Source organism: Arvicanthis niloticus, chromosome 5 (genome assembly GCF_011762505.2).
Source record: "Arvicanthis niloticus isolate mArvNil1 chromosome 5, mArvNil1.pat.X, whole genome shotgun sequence".
Classification (NCBI taxonomy): Eukaryota; Metazoa; Chordata; class Mammalia; order Rodentia; family Muridae; genus Arvicanthis; species Arvicanthis niloticus.
In genome coordinates this window covers 52566791-52591366 of record NC_047662.1, presented here as the reverse complement: position 1 = coordinate 52591366, position 24576 = coordinate 52566791, and the positions used below count along the sequence as shown (strand labels likewise).

General features: G+C 42.7%; 1 protein-coding gene across 5 annotated transcripts in view; it reads left to right on the top strand.

Annotated features, from left to right (window-relative positions):
- Patj (PATJ crumbs cell polarity complex component) overlaps positions 1-24576 on the top strand; it is a 302257-nt gene that overhangs the window by 250995 nt on the left and 26686 nt on the right. For all 5 annotated transcript variants that reach the window (XM_076934632.1, XM_034502319.2, XM_076934635.1 and 2 more), the window contains 6 exons: positions 6153-6236; positions 12607-12800; positions 15560-15707; positions 16583-16669; positions 20110-20218; positions 20777-20814. In XM_076934632.1, coding sequence (XP_076790747.1) covers positions 6153-6236; positions 12607-12800; positions 15560-15707; positions 16583-16669; positions 20110-20218; positions 20777-20814 — 660 coding nt within the window. The remainder of the gene's footprint in view (positions 1-6152; positions 6237-12606; positions 12801-15559; positions 15708-16582; positions 16670-20109; positions 20219-20776; positions 20815-24576) is intronic.

Below are 24576 nucleotides of genomic sequence, written 5' to 3'. Positions count from 1 at the left end.
GAAAATTTGATTGATGGGCTGTAGTATGCAGTGACTTTGCCTCTGTGTAAGGCTCTATTATTACATGTTATCAAATTCTTTTCCAGCAATTCAGACTTTAATCCCCTTGGAGGAATTTGGGGATTTTTGTGGGGCTCGGTGATAATTAAGTCTCTCCCATACTTGGTTCCTTTAAATGGTTCTCTGAGCTAAAGTACATTTTTTTGGAATTCATACGGTCCATTTTCTGTTGAATAGTTTGGTTTTGTATTGTTAATGCTTTGCCATTAGAAGGTTTGGCTGAAATAGAATTAAGATGTATTAACCTTACCCACCCCTCCACTCAGAGTCATCGTGAACTCCTTTTTCTATTGCCAATGTTTTCACAATAAACACTGAAAAGAACACTTATTAAGCACTTCCTCTAGGTCAGTACTAGGTATAAAGATGAATGGGAAGGAGACCCAGTTCTGAAAAGAAACACCAGGGATGGGAGGAGAGATCCATGGACAGACAACTGTGATGTGCTAAAGGGTGCAGGGGATGTAGTGGTGGCCCACAGGAAGGATGAGTCATGGAGAATGTGGCTCTTGGTTGATTCAAGGAGAGAATCCCATGAAATGAAGGTGTAACCAGGCAAAAAAAAAGCAAGATCATCCAATGCTTGAAGCCTTTCATCCTTTCCACACACATGTAAGGATAATATCTCTTTGTATATTTGGACATCAACCTGTCGGTGGTATATAGAGTACTGTTAGTTATATTATCCTGCCCTGTAGAAAGAAAAAACGCATTCAGAAAGAGCTCTGGAGAGGTAAAGGTGGAAGAAAAGAAACAAGGCAGTAAGCAGAGTTAAAGGCAGAGCTTGGGATGGGAGGTTTACTCTGGTGCAGTGTGGGCCGGACCTTGCAACACCTCCTGCTTCTGAGATCCATAGATCTCCAACTACTGGGCCCAAGGCTTCCTTCCTTCCACAAGTCATCTTTCTCTTCACACTCTGTGAAATGATTCACGCATGCCCTTGAGGCAGCCTTTGCTGTGGAACTGAGGCAACAGAATTTCTCCAGAACCAATCATATGGAAAATCCCAGCCTTTGTAGAAAGGCACAGTAAACTGTTCAAACAGATTAGTCACATGGTGGGAGCCTAGACTTTCATCTCTCCTGTTAAAAGCTGCAAAGATTTGTTCTAGCTGAAACCTGCAAGCCTTAACTTGCTCTTCTTCAAGCAGGCCTAACGGTACTCGCTTGCTTAGCTGTCAGGAAGACTGGTGTGGCTTCGCTGGCAAGCATCTTTGGTACATAGGTCTTCACTAACTAGCAACAAGAAAGCTTATTCTGTTCTTTGTGCTGGCACTTGACAGTCAGCCATATGTGTAAATAACACCACTAGGTTCCAGAAGAGCTAATAGTCTTCCCCCATCCCATGGCTGGTAGTACCAGTACCCATCCTTGAACAGAGAAGGCCTACTCCAGAGACCTGCTTCCCAATCATGTCCTCTAAGACATCTCTTCAGACTAAGCCAGCAGATTCCCATAAGGATATGACTGATAAGATACTTCAAGAATAAATACCAGAAATTGTTGCTATTAAGATCATATGTTCTCTTTCAGATACAAATTCTAGAGTTTTAAACACAAACACACACAGCCACACGCTACATATATGTTAGTAGAAGATGGACTCTGTGGAACAAGAAAAGAAAAAGTCTACAAGAAGGAGAACAGGGAGTAAGATGTGGGGAGAAACCAAATACCGTGTGTTTTCACACAGAGCCAGGGGAGAATAGAGCAGAAGAGACTATGTAGGGGAAGAGGAACACAGTAAGAGAGAGCAGGGTCAAGGAAGCAATTGGGAAGGTGTGAGCAGGCAGCACAACTAGTATGTATGGAACTGTTGCAAAGAAACACTGTTATGTATGGTAACTAAAAAAGAGTCAAAGTTGTTAGTGCTAGTAAGCAGAGGCGTACCAGGGTACATGGGTAGACAATGTTCTTTACCTGCACAGACTGGAAGTGGGGGCAAGCGCCACAGGGCAGGGCATCCAAGTCTAAGAGACCAGCCAGTGAAACAAGAAGCCACCATGTTTTTATTTAAAATAATACAAGTCACCTCCTCATGAATGGTCCTTTAAAAAAAAAAAACTAATCATATTTTTCCAAAGGCAAAAAGAAATAGATGTTTTATTTGGAACTTCAAATAAAAAACAAAATGTGCCTGCTTTTCAATTGACGATGTACGTGTCTACTTTAGCACTTGCTCTCGACTTCCGACCCTGTCGCCTCCAGTTCGCCTGTCAGAGCTTCATAGAGCACTTTCGAGCATCAGAATGCACAGCAAGAAAGGCAGCCATTTCTATCGACAGCTTATGGTGTCTTTTGTTTTCTTCTGTTTTTACTGAGTCAGAGAAATCATAGCAGTGGTCAAGCAAAGACAAAGAAACAGGGAGTTTGCACAAAATGATTTACATATCAAAAACATCATTAGCAGTGAGCCCAGCACTTCTCTGAAACTCTTAACAGTGTGTTGCCTTTATAGCTGGTATTTCTTGGGCACAAGAAACCTGTAAAGAGATTCGGATTCAAAAGTACTCTTTTAAATTTGCTTAATTTTTTTTCATCCTGCCCCTCCTATTAACCCTTTTGTCCCCTAGACAGTTTCACTTCTACATGTATGATCCAAGTGCCACACAAGAGAAAGCATATAATACATGCTTTAGACCTCCCTGATCTGCTCAGTATTGGTTGCCTCCAGTCACATCAATCTTCTCTCAAATGGCATAACATCATCCTTCCTTATGGCAGAACAAGTTCTATTGTTTATCTGAACTACATTTTCTTTATCTGTTCCTCTGCTGCTGAACACCTGGGTCGGTTCCATAACTTGGCATCTGTGGATACAGCTACAGTAAACATGCATGTGCAATCATCTCTACAATCCATTGATGTCCAGCCATTTGAGTAAATGGCCAAGAGTGTTTGAGAAAACTCCACACTGGTTTCCATACAAACTGGGCTAGTTTACAGCCTCACCAACAGCACATAAGGGCCCCTTCTTTTCATGTTCGTTTTTTGTTTTCTCCATGACTACCTTCTAAGTGGGGTGAGGTGCACTCTCAGTATAGTTATATCATTTCTCTGATGTCTAATGAGGCTGAACATTTATACTTTTTTTAAGATTTATTTATTTTATGTATATGAGTACGCTGTAGCTGTCTTCAGACACACCAGAAGAAGGCATCAGATCCCATTATAGATGGTTGTGAGCCACCATGTGGTTGCTGGGAACTGAACTCAGGACCTCTGGAAGAGCAGTCAGTTCTCTTAACCACTGAGCCGTCTCTCCAGCCCTGAACATTTATACTTAATGGCCATTTGTAGTTCCTCTTTTGAGAACTATCTATTCATCCATAAGCCCATTTTATTGACTGGATTATTTGTTTTCTTCTTGCTCTATGACTTTTTTTTTTTTTTTTGTCTGTTTTTCAGTTCTTTGAATATTCTAGATACTAAGCCTCTAGAAGGCACATAGCTGGCAAAGATTTTCTTTCCTTTCTGCAGGCTGGGTCTTCACTCAGTTAGTTGTTTGCTTTGCTGTTCAGAAGTGAAGCTTTTCAATTCTGCTTGCTGATTGTTGCATTTACTTTCTGCCGAGGCCCTGTGTAAACAGCCCTTGCCCACACATAAGTCAGGAAGTGCTTTCCCTGCTTTTCTTCCTATCAGAGTCAGACTTTAGGTCTACACTAATGTCTCTGGTCCATTTGCAGCTGATGAGAAATAAGAATCTACTTGCCTTGCCTCTCAAGTGCTAGAATGAAAGGCACGGATGGCCAAACCTGGTCCTATGAAAGGAATTTAAATGAAGTCACCATATAATGAGAGAAATAATCGAAGCAGTAATTAAATTAATTCGCTCTATATTTCCTGGCTTGTGTGCATGCTTCTAGCTATCGCCCCAATGTCTGGATTCCCAAAAAAAGGACACATGTACACTGCCTTATATTTTAAATACCTTAAACAGCTCAATGGATGGGCCTCTCCCTAACTCCCCATGGCTAACTCCACTCCCCTCTGATATTCCTGAGTTAATACTTACTACATCTATATTTTATCTTTGTTTCATGGACCCTGCTGGGCAGCTCTCCTGGGGCTGCTTTCCCCCTGTACCTACATGTCAGCTGTCTCACCCTCTGAACCTTTCCAGCGTGGTCTATCTCCTATACCTTTGTCATGGCGGAATCTCCTCTTCCTTCTTCCTCGGCCCCTTCGGCCCCTTCCCGGGAATCCTAAAAGTCCCACCTCTGTCTCCCTGCCCAGCCATTGGCCGCCTGTAACTTTATTGACTAGTCAAAAACCAACTTCCTTTCGTCCTCCGTGCAGGTTTTGGGGTAACATAATTAGCTTTAGAATACAAGCAGCCACAAATAATGCCCAAATAGACATTGCTACAAAGTAAAACCTCCAATGCCAGGAATGGGTTGTATTTTATTGAGTTAACCAAAGAGGTCCTATAGACTACCCCTACTTAACATCATAGGCTACTGCCAAGGCTGTTGGTTACCCTCCACAACCAAACAGTAACCAAACAGCAGCCGGTTACTGAAGATATCATCAAACATGGAGAAATCAAGCTGGTATCCAAATAGAAGCTTCACCCCTACTGACTAGTGTTTTAGGTGGTAGAAAGCACTTTGTATAATACTGGAAGAGAAAAGTGATCATCAGTATCGCCCAGCTACAAATTCTACAACCTACAACAGTGATCTGCCTGCGAGATATACTGACACCATAGTGGCACAAATGTTATGGGAGTGACCACTCCCATGGATTTAAGGCCCATTCTATGAGATGGATCCCACACCTGACACTCTGGTTTGGTTTGGTGTTTTGAGACAGGGTTTCTCTGTGTAGCCCTGGCTGTCCTGGAACTCACTCTGTAGACCAGGCTAGCCTCAAACTCAGAAATCCACCTGCCACTGCCTCCCAAGTGCTGGGATTAAAGGCTTGCGTCACCACTGCCCAGCTTACCTGACACTCTTAAAGTGGCCAACAGGGCTCATGTACATATGAACTCACAGAAACAACAGCAGCATACACAAGACCTGCACAAGTTCAAAACAGATAAAGTCCCAGCACAAAGGGGAATAGACACCTAACCAAGCAGCTGTCTGGGTAGCTGCTGGGAAAGGAAAAACCACTTTTCTCCATTGGAGTGACGCTGGGTTTATCAACAGTGCTCCAAGGCAGGGCCTATTCTCAGAAGTAGCTGGGCAACAGAAAGCAGAATCCATGTTGTTGTTAATGCTTGTGTGTGTGTGTGTGTGTGTGTGTGTGTGTGTTTTGGTTTGGTTTGGTATTTATTATCTTTAATGGTGTTTGTTTTGGACTGTGTATTTTTTAAGTCTGTTCTTGAAAGAGATAAAGAAGGAAGAATAGGAAATTGGGTGAGTAAGGAGGTGATGAGGACCTGGAAGGTATTGAGAGAGAAGGAAAATATGACCAAAATATATTGTATGATCAAATAGATAAAAAAGAAATAAAGGGAAGAAACCCAAAAAATGAGATTGTTAATATGAAGAGATGCAAGTTATTTTTAATTCATCAGTGAAGATACATTTTTCAACCACAGGTTACCTGCCACAGAGATCCTACGTTCAAATAGGTTCCAAGCCCACTGCCGACCTATGCTGTGGGTTCTGCAAGCTTCCCCCCATGCCTGCTTGTCCTTCGGCTCCAGCTCACTTCCCAAAGTTCTTCTCCTTCGTTGCACAAGTAATGAGGTCTGGTAGAACCCTTGATCAGGCTGAACCCTGTGCTGAACCCGGGAGCTCTAATAAATACCTGAAACTGTGTTTAAAATTACCAGTAAAAAGTAAGTGACACTGACTTCACCTCGGGTTTGAACACAGCAGCAGTGGTCAAGGTCAAGGTCAACAGAAAAACATGAGGGAAGTTCACCATGGAATCTTTAGGACAGGTCCTAAAGGAGTAAAATAATCATCTTTGGAAAACATAATTACACTTCTAAACCTATAACTGTGATGTAAACATCAGGCAAAGTCAACATCATTAGCAAATTGCCAGCTGTGAGCTGCTGCCCATCATCCGGATGCTTACCTACGGTTGTTTGTGGTTATTGAGAATTAATGGGAATTTTTTTGTGTGTGTGTGTAGGATGCTATAGTTATCCATGAAGTCTATGAAGAAGGTGCAGCAGCCAGAGATGGAAGATTATGGGCTGGAGACCAGATATTAGAGGTACCTCATTCTGAATTGCACTTTGTAACAGAGAACATGATTGATGTTGGCCTATAGGTCAAATTATCTGTCTTTTATTCAACTGTTTCCTCATAATTTCTCTTCTATGGATCAAAGCCTATGTCAGATTCTCTCCCTTTTCAGTGTTCATTGAACAACTCACTGGTTTAAGTTCTTTATCTAAATCTGAGAAAAAAAATTTACTGAAAAAGAAAGTACCACTTACAGCTCTATTACTTTAATATCAGACAAGATATATCATATTCCAGCTTGATATTTTTGTCTCTGTTATTTCTTACTAAATCCCCTGCTAAAAACATACATACAGACACATACTTCAACACACACCCACAATTTTAAAACTTTGTTACCATAAATCCTTTCCTTGGTTTTAATAGACCATTTGTAAAGAGGAGAGCCATGTCTCGTCACTTGCATTATGTAAAATCTTTCCCTTTAGATGTATCTAGTACTTACCAAACACTGAGCTACTTGACCAAATTCTTTAATTTACCTGTCATTTAGAAAAGCTGCTAAAGCCTTTTAAAAGGTGCCAAGGAGCAGGAGAGATGGCTCAGAAGTTAAAAGCATGTACTGTTCTTCCAGAAGACTCAGTTAGATTCCCAGAGCCCGTGTTAGGTGGCTTACATTCTAGGGAGAGTCTGACACCTGGCTGTCTGAGGGCATCTGCACTCACATCACATTCCTATACAAAGACAGACATACATGTACATATACATAATTAAAATAAGAAAAAAATCAATCTTCAAAAGTAGGAGAGGCAAAACTCATGAACTGAAATAGCTTCCACTGATGAGATTAATGCGTTACAAATAAGTAAATAAATGGTGGCACAGTGGACCATGTAACACTGAGGGACAAATGAACAGGATGCCATTCAGTTCCAGGCAGTCTGGTAGGTGGCACTCAAGAGGTTTTCAATGATGGGAGACTTCAGCATCTATTTCTTTCATTGGGTGAATTTAATAGAACAGACGTCATGGCAAGTATGTGCAGTTTTTGCTTTGTATCTTCAATGTAGCATATTATGAATGACATCACAGAATTTTATTTCTCTCCTTGATGGCTCAGTTCTGCCTTCCAAGAAGAAAGCAGAGGTGTAAGAAAAAGGAAAACGTAGGTGTGAAAGGTGAGAGAAGAATCCAGCCTAAGTGCAGATTAAGCTCAGGTCATGTTGCAGGGCTTCTCTGCAGGCCTTGGCTCTGTGGCACCCTGGCGTGGGGCATATCCCCAGAGCACTTACTAAGGCACTAGTGGATGAGGTGAAATAACAAGGAGGGCGTCTTTCACAATTAGCATGGATGCATTTGCAAACAACACTGGTTTTCAGTGAACAAAATTTTGGAAGACTTCTAGTCTCTGTTTTATTCTTCCTAGATTTTCAAGTCAGTTGTTGTTGTCATAGATGACATTTCAAGATTAGGAGCTTCAGAGTTTCACAGCATGGGAAGACTAGAGGACCTGTGATCAATTACTAGCATCCACAACCATCTGTAACATGAGTGCCAGGGGATCCAGTCCTCTCTTCTGACCTCTCTGAATACCAGACGTGCATGTGGTACATAGCCATGCATATAGGTGAAATACGTATACCTGTTCTTTTATCACAGTATCCACAGACACAGGAGAGTATATGAAGTAGTTTTTTAAATGCAAATATGTATACCTAATTTTATATCAATTATACCTCAGTAGAATTTTTCTGCTAATCTTAGTGGTACAGGCTTATGGTCCCACCATTCAGGAGGCTGCATGAGTTTAGAGCCTGCCAGAGATTTAGAGTGCATTCAAGGGCAGGGTAGTCAACTTAGTGAGACTTAGTTAAAAATAAAAATGTAAACAAAAATTTTTTAACATTTATTCATCTATTTTCCTATAATGTATATGAGCACACATGTATACATGTGCTACAACACATATGTGGAAGGAAGAAGACAGTTTATAGGAGCTGGTTTTCTCCTTCCATCATGTGAGTTCCAAGGATCAAACTCAGGTCATCAGACTTGGTGGCAAGTGACTTTACCTACTCAGGCATCTGTCCAAATTAAGCCACTTTTGTTTTAAAAGAGAACCTCATACTGTAGCTAGCCTCAGACTCACAGTGTAGTTGAGGCTAGACTTGAATTCCTAATACTCCTGCATCTGCTTCTCAATTGTTGGCTTACAGAGAGTAGCCACCACACCCATGAGAAACATTTAACATGCTGGGCACATGGCTCAGTGGGAAGGGGCTTGGATTCAATTCTCAATACCATTTTTTAAAAACTACTATATTTCTTTATTAAAGCTGCTTTCCTGCTTTCTCCTGTAAGTACATTTTCTGCTCAGGAGGGTCCTCATGTTCTGCCAGCCTGTCTGTCATGGCTGTAATGATGTCTGTTCATAATTATTTATCTCATTGGCACAACAGAGGACCTCACAAAGCAGCTTAAGGGAAAGGGCTTATCTGGCTTACAGCTCCAAAGATACTGCCTGTGGCTGGAAGCGTGGTGGCAGGAATGAGTGACAGCTGGTCTCCGTGCACCCAGACTTGGAGCATAGAGGAGTGCTGTGCTCAGCTCACCCGCCTCCTCTCTCAGTCTGGGACCGCAGCCCATGGAATAGTGCTGCCCACGTTAGTGTGGGTCTTCCTACTTCAGTCAGCCTGATCCGGATAATCCACAAACTTATAATCCAAGGTTCATCTCTTTAGTGGTTGTAGATCTTGTCAAACTGACAATCAATATTAAACATCACAGTGTCCTAATGTTAAAATTAGAATAAGTCAGATTTTGTTACAGAATACCACCAAACAATTGTTTAACATTGAGTAGCATGGATTGTCTTCTTCCTGGTGTGTTTGTTTGTTTGTTTGTTTGTTGCTTTTTGTTTTTAGGCCAGTCCCTTCTCTTACCCTACCTTAGTTTATAACCTGTTTAAATGGGATCAGAAAGAGAGTTAATTCCTGATTTTCCCCGTGAACTCATTATAAAACAATAAGTAACCAAAGCCCTAGTGTGGCAATGGCTCATCCATTTCCCACATGCCATCCTACTGAAAGGATGTGACAGTGGCACCTCCAAGAGCCCTTCTCAATCAGGAGGCTGCTCCTACCACCCCAACGTCAGTAAGCAGTGCTGTGAATAAGCCTGCTTTTCTAAGGAACGAGAAGTGATGCCACAGTATCCAGGCTGCACCGCACTCTTTGTCTCATCATGTGGCCTGAGCACGTGGAAACCAGGCTGAAGTCGCTCTGAACTGAGCAGGACCCTTAGTGCCTGAATTTGTTAGTAATGTTAGAGTTCAGTGACAGTGCCTTCAATTGTCTGTGTGTTTGCTGAGGCCTTTGAGATGGCTTACGAAGTCCACATTCAGTCCTTGAGGTTAGTTACCTTGTGTTTTAACTAACAGAAGTGGTCTTGTGTGCCATCTATTGGACCCTAGGAAAATAATCTGCTCAGCTTTCCTAGAGACAGTGCTTTCCCTCTGTTCAGTGGGGTTTATTCACTAACAATGTGCAAGCATTCAGTGACCTGAAGGGATAGTACAGGGCCCTACACAGAGGAAGACAGCTCTGCAGTATTTCCTCAGCCCACCCATTTCTGTCCTGCAGTAAACATGCCTGTGTTTACTGCAACAGATGAAGGGGTTGAGTTCAAAGGCAGGCTTCACCTTTCTGGGCCGTGCAGGGCTGTATCAGAGCAAGGTGTGGAAGTCACGAGTCAGGAGCTATTCTGCTCTTGCCTCTTCTGACCATGTGGGAGCCAGGCTCCCCTTTGTTTGGCTCTTTGCCAAGATGTGACCTGGAGGAAGTGGCTAACAACTGAGTTGAGTCCAAAGCTACCCTGCCCCTGAGTTTCTTCTTTGTAGAGATTCAGTAATCATATCAATTATTTAACTCTTTGCGGCACATCCTCTAATAACCTGTTCACAGGCTCACTTAGGAGACTGCATGGTAAAAGGACTGGAATAGAAATACTGTCTTGGTTAGGATGTGGAGAGATAAGTCAATGGGCTGTGTAAGAGTGAGGGCTGGAGTTCAGCTCCTCAGCACCCACAAAAGTATCAAGTAGGCATGGCCTGTAATCCAGCCCTTGAGAGGTAGGAACAGGATCCCCATAGCAAGCTGGCTACTGAGACTAGCCAAATTGGTGAGTTCTGGGTTCAAGTGGGAGACCCTGCCTCAATATATAAGGTAGAGAAAGAACAGTAGAAGAAGATAGTCAGTGTCACCTCTGTCTTCCGTATACATGTGTGTGCATGCACACACGCACACACACACACGCACACATCTATATGGGGAGAAAAAAGCGTGGGTTCAAATGTCGACTGTTCCTCTAACCTGTTAGCTGTGTGACTGGTCAAGGTCCATGGTCTCTCCATGCCTTCTTTTCTTCATCTGTAAATGGTAATGATAGCAGTGTAGATTGCACAGAGTTGGTATAAGCAGTGAGTAAGAAAATATCCATAACAATAATAACAAAAACAACATGATGACAAGACAAAAATAGATACTCAGCTATAGGCAAAATATATACTCTGGAAGAAAAACTGTCTCTTAAAAAAAAAAAACTGGGTAGTCACTAGATTCTTGTTTTACCTTATCTAAAATATCAGTTCAAAATACATCAAATACCACTGTGTTTTTGATGAAAGAGAGTGGCCCCATGGGCTTATATATATGAATACTTGGCCCCTAGTTGGTAGAACGGTTCCAGAAGGATTAAGAGGTATGGTCTTGTTGGAGAAGGTGTCACTGGGGGTGGGCTTTGAGGTTTCAAAAACTCATGCCATTCCCAGTTAGCTTCCTCTATCGGCTTCCTGTTTGTGGATTAGATAAAAGCTCTCAACTACTACTCCAGTACCAAGCCTGCCTGCCTGCCTGCCTGCCTGCCTGCCTGCCTGCCTGCCTGCTGCCACACTCCTAGACGTGGTGGCTATAGACTGACCCTCTAAAACTGTCAGCCCAGTAAACTCATTGTTGGTCTATAGAACAAGTTCCAAGACTGCCAGGACTCCAGTACTACATAAAGAAACTCTGTCTCAGAAAAAAACGAAAAATGAAAGGGGGGGGGGGGAGAACTGGAGAACTGAAGCATCTAATTAGAAAGCTTCTGCATAGCGAAAGACATACATAACCAGAGTGGAAGAGAAAGTGAGAAGAAATCTTTGCTTGCTACTTACATAACAGAGGGTTAATACTTGGAATATTTGAAGAACTAAAAAAAAATTACACGCTGAAAGACCAAGAAATCCAGCAAACAAGTTTGTAGGAAAATTGATGGAACTGGGTAGCATCATGTATGCAAAATAAGTCAGACACAGTCAGGTATCACATTTTGTCATGTCCAGGTGGGAGAAAGTCATTCGAGTGAAAGGGGGACTATTTAGGAAGAGAAAGAACAGGAAGAGGGTTGGGACAAAAGGTACTAAGGGGACGAATGTGAACAGAGTACATTATGTGTGTGTGAGAAGATATCACAAGTGTATGCTAGTGCTCAATAATAAAGCTGTTGGAAACACCTGTCCTTTATTTCCTTCTGGGCCACTTCTAAAGATGATGTGATCTGAGCAATTAAGAGTGAGGAGCCTGCTGGGCGGTAGTGGCGCACGCATTAATCCCAGCACTTGGGAGGCAGAGGCAGGCGGATTTCTGAGTTCGAGGCCAGCCTGATCTATAGAGTGAGTTCCAGGACAGCCAGGGCTATACAGAGAAACCCTGTCTCAAAAAACAAAACAACAACAACAAAAAAGAGTGAGGAGCCAGTCAGATTTGTAACTGTGCAGGCCTTTAATCCCAGTACTCAGGAGGTAGAGGCAGCAGATCTTTGAGTTTGAGGCACCTAGGTCTGTATAGCATATCCAGGACAGCCAGGGCTATACAGTGAGACATCTCAAAGAGCCAAAGACAAACAGACAAATCAAAAAGAGTGAAGATGTCAAGTGTAACAGTAAACAGCCCACAGATACTGGGGCTGATAACTGTTCTAACTGCATCCTTTCAACCTCAATAAGTAAATAAACAGGGCTACACACACCACGCACAAACACACCACACACACAAACACACCACACACATACACTATACACACAACACATATAACATACACACGCAACACATACCACACACACACACCAGCTCCCCTAACTCCACAGTGAAGCTCACAGCTATGTAAATATATACGACTAACAGCAGCCCACCCTCTGTTCTTTGTGAGGTAGGGTCTTTATGTGAGATGCAGCTCGTACTCCTGATGCTCACATAGTGCGCTCTGGGAAGGACTTGGAACTTCGTTGAGATTTCTCACTGGTTGGATCAAGGAGCAGCAGCAGGCTGAAGCCTCTGCTGTAAGCCACCCTGTTGTTACAGGTTAATGGCGTTGATCTGAGGAGCTCCAGCCATGAAGAAGCCATCACAGCCCTGAGGCAGACACCCCAGAAGGTGCGGCTGGTGGTATACAGAGACGAAGCACAGTACAGAGATGAGGAGAACTTGGAGGTGTTCCTTGTGGATCTGCAGAAGAAGACCGGCCGAGGACTAGGCCTGAGCATTGTTGGGAAACGGTAAGGATGGGTGTTCAAGTTGGGGTCATCCTTTCCTCTAATGCTGATGGGTTTTGAAAATGTGTCATGTTGAGATACAACTGGACCCAGTGGGCACCCCTGATTCCAGCTGGGCTTCTGACTCTGCACTCAGCTCCACAGTAAGGATTAGAGTAGCTGTCTAGGGCAGTATCTGTGGATTTCTCTTACACATTTGGGTACAGAGCAACTGCAGAGACAGTACTCGGGTGCTTTCTTTTTACCTGGAGACATCCGAAGCAGAGAATGGAGATAGGATAGCAGAGATAGGATCTCACTGTGTAGCCCAGGCTAGTTTCAAACTCACAGCAGTCCTGTCTCAGCTGGGATTACTGGTGTGCACCACCACACAGTGTTTTTCTTTACTATCAGGTGATAGGTAGATGAGGTGACCCTCATTTACCATCTGTAGTAAAGGTTTAGTTTGAAAAGAATGTTTATATTCCATTGTAAAGGATCAGATGCATCTCTTAAAGTTTACAGATCCTTTTGACAAATAATTTTATAATTCCTTAAAGGTTTGCTTGCAGATGTTTGTTGCATACTTTTTGCAGTAACTAAGGAATAGAAGAAATGTATACCACATCATCACACATACATTCGGAACACAGTTCAAGAATGGAGTTATATGAGGGAATTTCTGGGTGCTTGTAAGAAAACTCAAAAAAAAAAAAAAAAAAAAAAAAAAAAAAAAAAAAAAAAAAAAGACAAGAGTGTTGTGACCTCAGTTCACAACACAAACTTCAAAACACAGACTTGTTCTCGGAATGTGATTTTACGTTTCGCCCAGGTAGAGTGGATAGGAGGGAATTTACTTCAGCTGTTGTTATTCACGTGCCTCTACAGAAAAACCATCTTGTGGCTTGTCCTTGTGATTAAACACCTTACTCAAATGATTCTTCTTAACCCTCAGAATACAGATTGTCTGATGCTCTGAATAAAGTTGGCTGTTACATGAGACTTTAGTCCACCTCACTTTTTGGCCCTGCTCTCCCATATTGATGTCTCTGACTACAGTGGTAAACATTTAATAAGTGAAATCATGGAGCATCTACAAAATGGTAGACACTCATAAAAATGAGGATGCTTCAGGTGCTAATGAAGATCAGTAGATGTAGAGATAGCCCAGTTCCAGACCACATACATAGTGTATGTGTGACCTGTCTTCAACCTTCAGCATACCTTCCATAAAAAATCAACTGCCATGGTATATACTCAAAATAATAGTAATAGAAACAATAACAATGATAATATAAGATCGCTCACAACTGTAATTCACATCTCTGGAAGCCAGATCACCACAACTTTGATAATAACCTGGACCTAGTAAGTTCTAGGATAGCCTGGGCTACAGAGTTAGACCTTGTTGCAAAAGAGAGAAAGCTGGAGTTACAAATGGTTCTGAGCTATCCAATATGGGTGCTGGGAACATAACTCAGGTCCGCCACAAGAACAGTAGATGCTCTTCAGTGCTAAGCCATCATCTCTCTAGCCCCAACATATCCACTTCTTAAGCTCTTCAATTTTGAAACAAATTTATTCAGCAAATAAAAGAAATTAAGACTGCAAATAAGAGGCTGGGGGTAGGGGGTGTAGCTCTGTTGGGAAACTACTTGCCTAGCAAGCATGAAGCTCTGGGTTAGATTCTCAGAACTCCATAAAACAGGCCTATAATCCCAGCACTAAGGAGGTGGAGGCAGGAGGATCAGAAATTCAAGGCCAGCCTGCCTTACAGGAGACTGTGGATGGTGAGGTATAATCAAGGAAATACAAAAGGAAAGGAAAATTAATGATAGAACCATTAGGGGCTTTTGAGAAGGCTCTGTGTGTTAAGGCAGGGCCATCAAATTGATGACTTCTGAGATTCTCGGGACCCACATGCTGAAAGAAAAGTACCAAGTCCCACATGCTGTCCGTGCCATCCATGAATGTGTGGGCATGCACATATCTACATAAACACGAATACATTAACATAAACACATGAGTAATTAATAAATGATTTCCCTTTTTAAGAAAAAGAAGTTATAGCCGGGCGGTGATGGCACACACCTTTGATCCCAGCACTTGGGAGGCAGAGGCAGGCGGATTTCTGAGTTCAAGGCCAGCCTGGTCTACAGAGTGAGTTCCAGGTCAGCCAGGGCTACAGAGAGAAACCCTCTCACGTTGTGTCTGTGTGGAGTGCTGGGATCACTCCAGAGCCACACTCACACCAGAAAGCAGTCAGCCATGGGCCTCTATATTCCAGGCCACAAAATCTGCATTTTTAAAAAGTAAATGGTGGTGCACACATTTAATGCCAGCATTTGGGAGGCAGAGGCAGGCCAATCTGTAAGGCTAGCCTGGTCTACATAGTGAGTTCCAGGATGGCCAAGACTACACAGGGAAACCCTGTCTCAAAAAGAAAAGTAAATGAATAAAAATAAAAAGTAAATCACCATTTTGCTTCACTAAAATCATACACACACACACTCACACACCAATGCTTGTATCACAGGTTTACACTACCAATAAAAATGGAAGTACAGTAGGCAAAATGGATGTACAATACATAACACAAGTGGGCACACTCTAAGCATAAAGTCTATCGTGTAGAAAGTTAGTGGGTTGCATTGGACTTGATGGATTGGTTTTAGAACTTCTGAGTTTTAGTTCTTAGATCTTTAGTCCTTATAAAGAATGTCGAATGTTACTTAATTACTAACTGCCTGTGCCAATCCCACAATGCTTGGTGATGTCAACAGGAGTGGAAGCGGAGTGTTCATTTCCGACATTGTGAAAGGCGGAGCTGCAGATCTCGATGGGAGGTTAATTCGAGGAGACCAGATCTTGTCTGTGAATGGAGAGGACATGAGACATGCCTCACAGGAAACGGTGGCCACCATCCTGAAGGTGAGTCCCACCTTCCCACCTAACCACGGTGACCAGTGTTCACAGAGCTGTCTCAGTCCGCCTGACCTTAGTTGGATGTTTTTGCTATGTTCTTACAAAATATAACTCGCGATTGTTCCAAATGCCCACGAACGGATGTAAAGAAAAGCTATTGTGATGACTAAGCAGACAGAGGAACCTGCCTGGAGGTTTGAGGTGCTTCCTCGTGCTAGCGAGCATTCTGTCACCCTTGTCGGTAATCCAGCTCGTTGGACAGAGTGTGCTCTCCTAGAGCAGGGAATCCATCCCTCCTCTCTGTATTAATCAACAGCAGCTTAGTGCTAGAAGGAAATGCTAAAGCTCCTCTAGACTGGTTTCTTCATTTAAAACTCTGCTGGGACAGGATGCTCCCAGCCTGGGCTCCGGAGAGCCTGCAGCTCTGACGTCTCAGCTCAGGCCTCTGCCTCCTGCGACTCCTTGGTTGCAACCAGTGGATCTTAAAACAACTGTGGAAGTTTGTGCAGACAGAGAGTTTGTTTAATAATCATGTCCCTGGTACAGCTGTCAGTTACTCTGCAAAGAGTCTGATTTGTGAACTGTCTCCTGTTGTGTTTCCCTCTCTGCTAGTTCCCACTTCCTGACTGCTGTGTTCTTTATGATCACTTTCATCAGAAGCGAGATAGAAGGGAAGAAAGGCACACTGATAGCAAATGCATTTAATGCATTTGAAGCTGCTGAGCTTCTGTTTTGTTTGGGGTTTGGATGACTGTCTCCTTGCCTGTTGACCTAGTTACCCTCTGGTGAGCCTCTGCTGCAGAGATGACCGAAGGCCTGCCCTGGCGTTTTAGATCCTAAGTGCTGCCACATCTCACGTCTGATTTTCTTATCTTCCCAAGTGCGTCCAGGGCCTTGTCCAGCTGGAGATTGGGAGACTCCGAGCCGGTTCCTGGGCCTCCTCTCGGAAGACCTCGCAGAACAGCCAGGTTGTTGACATCTTCCCAGCAGACTCACTCTTGTGTGCCCACTGGGGGGGGGGTGTTCTCATTTCATATACAATTATTTAGAAATGATGTCCGTCATGCTGCATATTCACACCACCAGCTTTAGTGTGCTTTCATGTGTTTAAAATAAAAATGAAAGGTGGGGTGGAAACTCATTAAGAAATTTTTCTCTCCTTTACTGCCTGTGTTTTCTTAGAACGATTTTTTCTCTCAGTGTTCAATATTGCCTGTGCACACATGTATGCAGCTGTGTTTATTTTTAAAAAGGAAAAAAAAAAGAGGTAACATCTGGTGGCAATTTGACCCTCATTAGCACAACATTGTTCTATCCATCCAATTAAACACTGCTATAAAGTTAACTTGTGAATAGCCACTCATACACGCTGAGGGCAGTTAATGGTGCACTACTAGGAGAGCTAAGTCTGGAGGTGGGGGTTCTCTCATGGCAGGGAGGTATTAGTGGGTGACATTTTGTGAGTTAGCAAATATATTTGCAAGACTGATGTCAGTACCACCTCTTTAATGAAGTATTTTCACAGTAATTTGTGTGCGTGTGTTATAATGGCTGACACACTTGGTGACGACTCTTAGTCCCACTTGGCACATGATTCAGCTGTAGAAATCTACATGCAACCTCAGCCCTTTTGTTTGTTTGTTTGTTTGTTTTTGAGGTTAAAGTGTGCCTAGTCACCTCGTAGCTACAGCCTCCCACAGCCTCAGGTGCCTTGGATTTGTGGTTGGCATAGGTGCTTCTGCAAAGCCCTTAGCTGCAGCTTTGCCTCGTTAGCAGGAGAAATGGGCAGCAAAGATGTCATTGAGGGTCAGTGAGTCGGTGCCTAACTGCACCTGCTCCCAAACCTCATGACCTGAATTAATCCCTGGAATTCCTGTGGCAGAAGGAGAGAACTGACTCCCAAAAGTTGTTCTCTGACCTCCATACTCTATGTTGTCTGTGTGTCATAGTATGTTGTCACATACTATGGCATGTGCTTCTACCCACACACATGCATGCACACACAAATATAATAAAGGAATTTTAAATCTATGTCATTAATCAGACAGGATCACAAACTAGCTGCTTTGACTCCGGGAATTTTCAAAATGGCAGGTGGAGAGATGGTTCAAGGTGTGAGAGCACTGGCTGCTCTTCCAAAAGGACCCAGGTTTAATTCCCAGAACCTACATAGTGACTCACAACTGTCTTTAACTCCAGTTCTAGGGAATTTGACACCTATACTCACATAGATATGAGTACATACATGTAAATACAATTTCAAAAAAAAGAAAAATGTTCAAAGCAATCAAACCTAATCACACTGTTAAATACGGATTCTCCACCCCACCCCCAGCTTCTCTAATTAGCAGATAACAGAGACACACAAGTGAATAGTCAGGATTCTGTGGAGACTTAAGTTGACAGTAGGAGTTGCAGTCAACAGTCTCAGGCAAACCTGTCTGGTGGAAGACTCACCTGTCTTGAATGGTTCCATTGAAGCCTCTCACACAGGAGATGAGAGTACAGTGTGAACCATACTAGAGGTAAAACTCTTCTTCCCCCTGGGTGAACAACTGAAGTGGTGGATAGACTGGATTTCTTACTACATTGTAAGTTTGTACAGTTTGGTGTTTAATGGTGGTTAAATGTGACTGCCGGATCATAAATTTCTATGCACCATATAAGCTGGGCATGCTGACACGCACCTGCCATTTTAGTACCCAGGGAGGTAGAGGGAGGAGGATCCCAAGTTCAAGGTGATGCTCAGTGGGATAGCAAATAAGGTCAGGTCAGCTTAGGTCACACGGGGCCCCTGTCACACGGGACCCCTGTGCCACACCAAAGACAAGTGAGTCTACCCTAAAGTTTTCAGGTGTCTATAACCTATAGCCAAATGAACTTTAGAAGATGAATTAATCGATGAGTAGAGGGTGTGTGATAAAGTACATGTAGGGGCTAGAGCATTGTCTTGGGTTTAAACCACGTGTTATTCTTGCAGAGGACCCAGGTTCAATTCTCAACACCCACATCATGACACATGATGATCTGTAGCTCCAGATCCAGTGCTTCAGGCTGGTCCACATGGTGCACATACATACATACATACAAAGCAAAATACTTAAATGTACAAAATGGAAATTATAGACATTTTGTTTTTTCATTTTATTTTGTTTTTATGAGGGAGACTCCCAAATGTATGTCCAGGGTCAGGATTCTCTGGCTCCGCCTCCTTAGTGCTGGGATTATATATGTACGTGTGTGTGTCATGAAAATGTCTCAGATTTTCAATTCTGGAATCTAAGTATATCTATAATTCTTATAACTTTTCTACTTACTTGAAATCTTTCTTATTTCAGAAATATTTAAATGTTTTAAAGGTTCTTCCACAATTAAATAAATGATCATTAAGCTGTGGAGGGTTAAGCACCTGTCTGACATGAATAAAGCCCTGGGTTCAATCTTAGCAAAAAGATAAGAGAGAAAGAGAGAGGGGGAGAGGGAGAGGGAGAAGAAGAGGGATAGTGAGAGAGAGAGAGAGAGAGAGAGAGAGAGAGAGAGAGAGAGAGAGAGAGAAGCTTCAGCCAGGCATGTGGCACACACTTATAATCTCTGTGCTCAGAAAGATCTGAGTTCAAGGCCAACCTGCATTATATAACAAGACCCTGTTTCAGAACCAAAACACATTGTAATTTACCAAATGGTAATAGTGATATGGTCTTAGCTTAAATTTTTATGATAATTGAGCACAAGCTTGATAGTTGGGTAGAAAAGTTAGAGATAATAGGCTCTACATGAGAAAGGGCTTTGCTAATGTGTGGGATTTGGATAGTCACTAGCTGTAAGTGACTTTATATTACAAATATCAAATATGTATTTAAGTGAGTGAAACAGTTAATTGCAGGTGTAATAGGCTGGCTTGAACCATTCTGCCTATAGGAAAATGTTCAAAATATAAAAGTAAGATACCCCTAAAATCTGCTCTTCCCTCTTGGTAGTTAGCTGCTTTCTCTAGAAGTCTGTACTCAGTCCCCTTTCTGATGATTTAGCTCCATACACTTGGCTAAGCAAGACATGGGCTGTAGTTTGGGTCATGTTGGTTGCTCCCTCAAAGGAAGGGCTGGTCACTAAAGGCTATAACACTAGCATACTAGGAAAATGGTTGATTTCATGTGCAGCAAAAGCAGCTCGAATAACCATCTTTCTACTATGACTGAGATGTGAACATCCACAGTGGGGAGCACAAGAGTGAGTGTTTAAATAGGACTGGGGTGGAAAGGGGTGAGAAGTGACAAGTTTTGTTTCTTGGCTTTTTCAGGATGGTCTGTAGATGTCTGATGACCTCAGCTCCTGCGGACTCAGACTAAGGGTGTGTCTCTAGGGCCATGATAGTACCTGCACATAAGTGACCACAGTGTCTCCTTTTCAGGGGGATCAGCACAGTGCACACAGCAGCTGTCGGCCTTCTTTTGCCCCAGTCATCACCAGCCTACAAAACCTGGTTAGCACAAAAAGATCTTCAGATCCTCCCCAGAAATGTAAGTTCAAAGTCAGCCTAAGCTACTTTGTGTGGTCTATTTCAAGAGGAAGTGAGAGAAAGGTTCACAGATCCCATCAGCAACAGAAAAGCAAAAACTTAAGAGTGCATCAGAAAGTGCAACTGTTTGTTTACAGAGAGAACATGAATATATTATAGGTGCCTGAAGGGGGTGAGAAGTACACAGGCCCTGGAGAACACAGTGGAGGGAGACAGGGTTTTTTTAAGGCCCTCTTGGGTGAGAGTTATCTTTGAATATGGCAGAAAAATGTACAATGAAAAATAAATGTATTGTTACTATGTTCAGGCCATTGCTGCTGCAGCCCATCAGCTTTGGTCAGACCAAACGATTTTGGCCACATCTGTCCACACCAGGATATTGCCCCTGAACACTCAGTTGGGTCCTGATGCTGAGGAAGGATGTACCCTGCTTGCTTTAGTCTCCTTCTTGAAAAAAACTAGACAATTGCTGTTGTCTTTATGGGAGGGAGTGTTACACCTTAGGCCTGTTAGGTCTGCTCGTAAGCATTAGTGAATGGTCTTGCTTCTCTACCCACAGGCACAGAGGAGGAGCCAAGGACTGTTGAGATAATCAGAGTAAGTCACTTGTTACTTTGATTCTTCTACTTTGTACATTAAGGTGTAGGGTAACTTTCTCTGCGCTCTTCTTGGCTTACAGATGGATGCCTTCCTGTGGCAGCCACATGTGACTTTTATGTTTCATCATTCTGAAGTTTCTCCTGTTACATAGCTTTTCTCATGAAGATTCCTGTCCAACTGAATTAAAGCCCACCCTAGCAGTCTCATCCTAAAGACTGTCTCAAAAATAGAGTCATATTTTCAGGAAGGAGAATGTGGAGGGCTGATATGAAATGGGACACTTTAATGGGGCATAGCCTATCTGACATAGCTCACTGATATTTCATTAAGTCAGTCTCAGTTTGTTCATCCATAATATGGGCTTGTAAAACTAACTCATATCGTAAACCAATACATGGATTAAATGCTGAGCCTAGTGCCTCATGCCCATAATTTCTACATTCACAAGGCTAAGACAAAAAGGATTACCATAAGTTCAAGACCAGCTTTGGCTACATAGTCAGCCCCTGCCTGGCCTAAAGAGACCCTATTTTAGAAAACCAAAAATAAATTGATGAGATAAGACATACAAAGTATGTAATTCTAAGTCCCTCCTGAATGCCAGAAAATGGCATCTTTCCTTTAACCAAGCTTACTTGTCCTGTGTGTTTCTACTAAAGTGGTAGCTCAGATGCTCAGGAATGAAGAAGTTGGTTAGATGTACCAATAGTAAACACAATTTTAGATAAAACATGGATAGAGTTAGGACCAAAGTATTTCAAGATTTCGAAAGTATTTTATATTTTTAAGCCATTTTAGCTGTTTTTTTTTTATAGGCTTCTCTCATAGGCCTGCTCACACCCACCCTATTTTTACATGGTCCACTCACAAACCTCATAATAAAATATCTCTTGGCAACGAGAGAGGTGATTTAGCAGTTAAGAGCACTGGCTGCTATTCCAGAAGACCTAGGTTCTGTTCCCAGCATTGGTTCACAACAGTCTATAACTCTAGCTACAGGGCATCTGTGGTGATATGACTGACAGTGGCCCCATAGGCTCATATATTTCAATGTTTACTTCCCAGTTAGTGGACTGTTTAAGAAGGATTAGGAAGAAAGATTAGGAAGTATGACCTTGTTGAAGAAGGTGTTGTCACTGGAGGTGGGCTTTGAGGTTTTAAAACCCATACCAGGCCCGACCAATGTTACTGTCTATCTGCCTTATGCCTGTGGATCTGAGGTAAGTTCTCGTCTACTGCTCCAGTACCATATCTACCCACTTGCTGCCATGCTTCCCACCATGATGGTCACGGAGTGACCCTCTGAAACTGTAAGCCAGCCCCCAGTTACATGCTTTCTTATAAATTGCCTTGGACATGGCATCTCTTCACAGCAATCCAAAAGTAACTAAGAGCAGGAACCTGTACCATCTTCTGGCTTCTTTAGGCCCTGCATGTATGTGGTACACAGATGTACATGCAGGCAAAACACGCATACACATAAAATAAAAATAAATTACTATCTCTTAGAGTTTTGCACAAAGGGCATTGTCAACTGATTGATACATTTAGAAAGTATCAGTTGGACACAAATGCTGTGTAAACAGGATAGAAGTGAGGCACTGCAGTGATTCTAAGCTATGACAGGGCAGCACTAACGATAACAGAATAATCGATGTGTCTATGTCATCTAGGATGTGGGCTATGTGTTTGTGTATTTGCATGCATACACATACCACAGCTCACAGGTCACAGTTGTCACAGGACAACTGAGGGAGTCAGCTCTTCCTGTCCACCTTGCTGGGACAAGGTCTCTCTGTGGCTATGCTGCCTACTCTAACCAAATACGCCCATGAGCTCCTAGGCAATTCTCCTGTTTCTGCCTCCCATCTTTCTGTCCAAGGGATAGAAGTACCTGAGTTTTGGGATTTGAACTCAGGCCAGGTGTGGGCTTTTATCTTCTGAACCATCTCCATGGCTCTAAGGTAGAGCATTTTGCTTTGTTGGTGATGTTTCATTTGATTTGGGCTCTAGGGATTAAAGCTGGAGCTTTGTGCATACTGAGGCATGTTCTGCCATGAGCTCGTCCCAGCCCCTACAGGTCTCTTCTTAAGTTCTCTTCCTACGGACTCTCCAGGATGCTTTCTTCTGCTTTCTAGCGTTATTGAGGTATAATTGGTGAATACTTAGCTGTGGGGGGCATTGTTTCTTGTTTTTTTTTTTTTTTTTTTTTTTTTTTTTTGTCTCACTGTATAACTCTGGCTAGCCTGGAACTTGCTGTGTAAACCAGGCTAACCTGGAATTCATAGAAATCCATTTGCCTCTGCCTCCAGAGCCCTGGGGTCATGACTGTCTTTGGCTCTGAATATTTTTAAATAAGTCTGTGACCGTGTAGGTTCTTTACCTCAAGAGTAGTGCTCATGTCTCCTGCCTCTGTTGTTTTGTTCCATTGCTGGGATCCACCCAGGAGCCTGGTGGGGCCATGCGTATCTGTATAAAACAGGGTTACAGTGTTTGCTTTCAACTGTCCTACAGAACATTGAGGGGTGCTTTACATCTTTCTGCATGTTGACAAGCATGAGATTTTATCCTAGACATCATGAATATTAAGTTGTGTGTATCTACTCTGAAGAATAATGTTGCTTATGCTTTTAGCAGGGAAATTGGGAGGGAAATTTTCACTTGCCTTTGTAATGATTTAAAGCAAAGTTTAATAATCAAAAATTTTGGTATGCTGATTGAGGGCTCCTCTGTACTTAGTAGATTAGTGATAATTCCCCACATTTGTCTCAGGATTCAGGATCTCTTTCCACTCTACATTTCCTCCCTGATTACCCAAGCAGCCAGGGAAGCCTCTTTTCAGTCCCTCTGGCTGGAAAGGCAGGTTTTGCATCAGAAAGTCAACAGTTCAGCCACCTTTTCAGCTCCTAGTCTGATTGGGATTCTCCCTCAAAGCAAAAATAAACCTAACACACAGGCCCATGAGTGTGCATACACACACACACATATGCACATACCTGAGCACTCACGCACATTGCTCACATCCACACACTCACACTCATAGGTGCACAAGTGCATGAGTTGTACAAGCACACACAGAAGTAGGTGGTGAGGCTGCGCGGTGTACCCCTGCTGTAAATTCTGCAGATTTTCACTTTCTACCAGTTAGTTTCTTTCGGTTACGGAAGCTATAGGCCGTTGTTATTTGCATTTTGACAAGACTTTCCCATTATAGTCAACAAGAGCAATAGATAGACTTGCTATGAATGCCAGCCTGCCAAAACTGCAGCTTGTCATTTGTTCTTTCAGTCATTTTAAAAATATTAACCCTCCTAGGATGGGGGGACAGGGTGGGATGAGAGCCAGATCTCTGTTCAAGGTCCATCTTTACAAAGATTTTCGCTACTATTTTACATCCCTCTCCAAACTGTTGTCACAACAGTGGGCACCCTCTAAGAGCCTTTGTTTAGTGCAGGCATGCAGCTCTTTTGAAGCCAAGTGTGTTTGTTCACACCCAGAACATGATATGTGTGGCAGTTTAATCATAAACACCATATGAGAACACACTTGCCAAGCCTGCATCAAATTGGCCGCTCCACTGAGCAGTAGTGAAGGCTTTTGTTTTTTAATTTACTGCTGCTATTGGCTTTTATTGAGCCTCTTCTGTAGGTCAGGACAACACTGTGTTATCTTATTTATACTCAGATTATCACCATGTACTGCACAGTCTACTTCCCGGTCTTGTGCAAAAGGATGGAGGTTCGCAGGAATGAGCTTCTC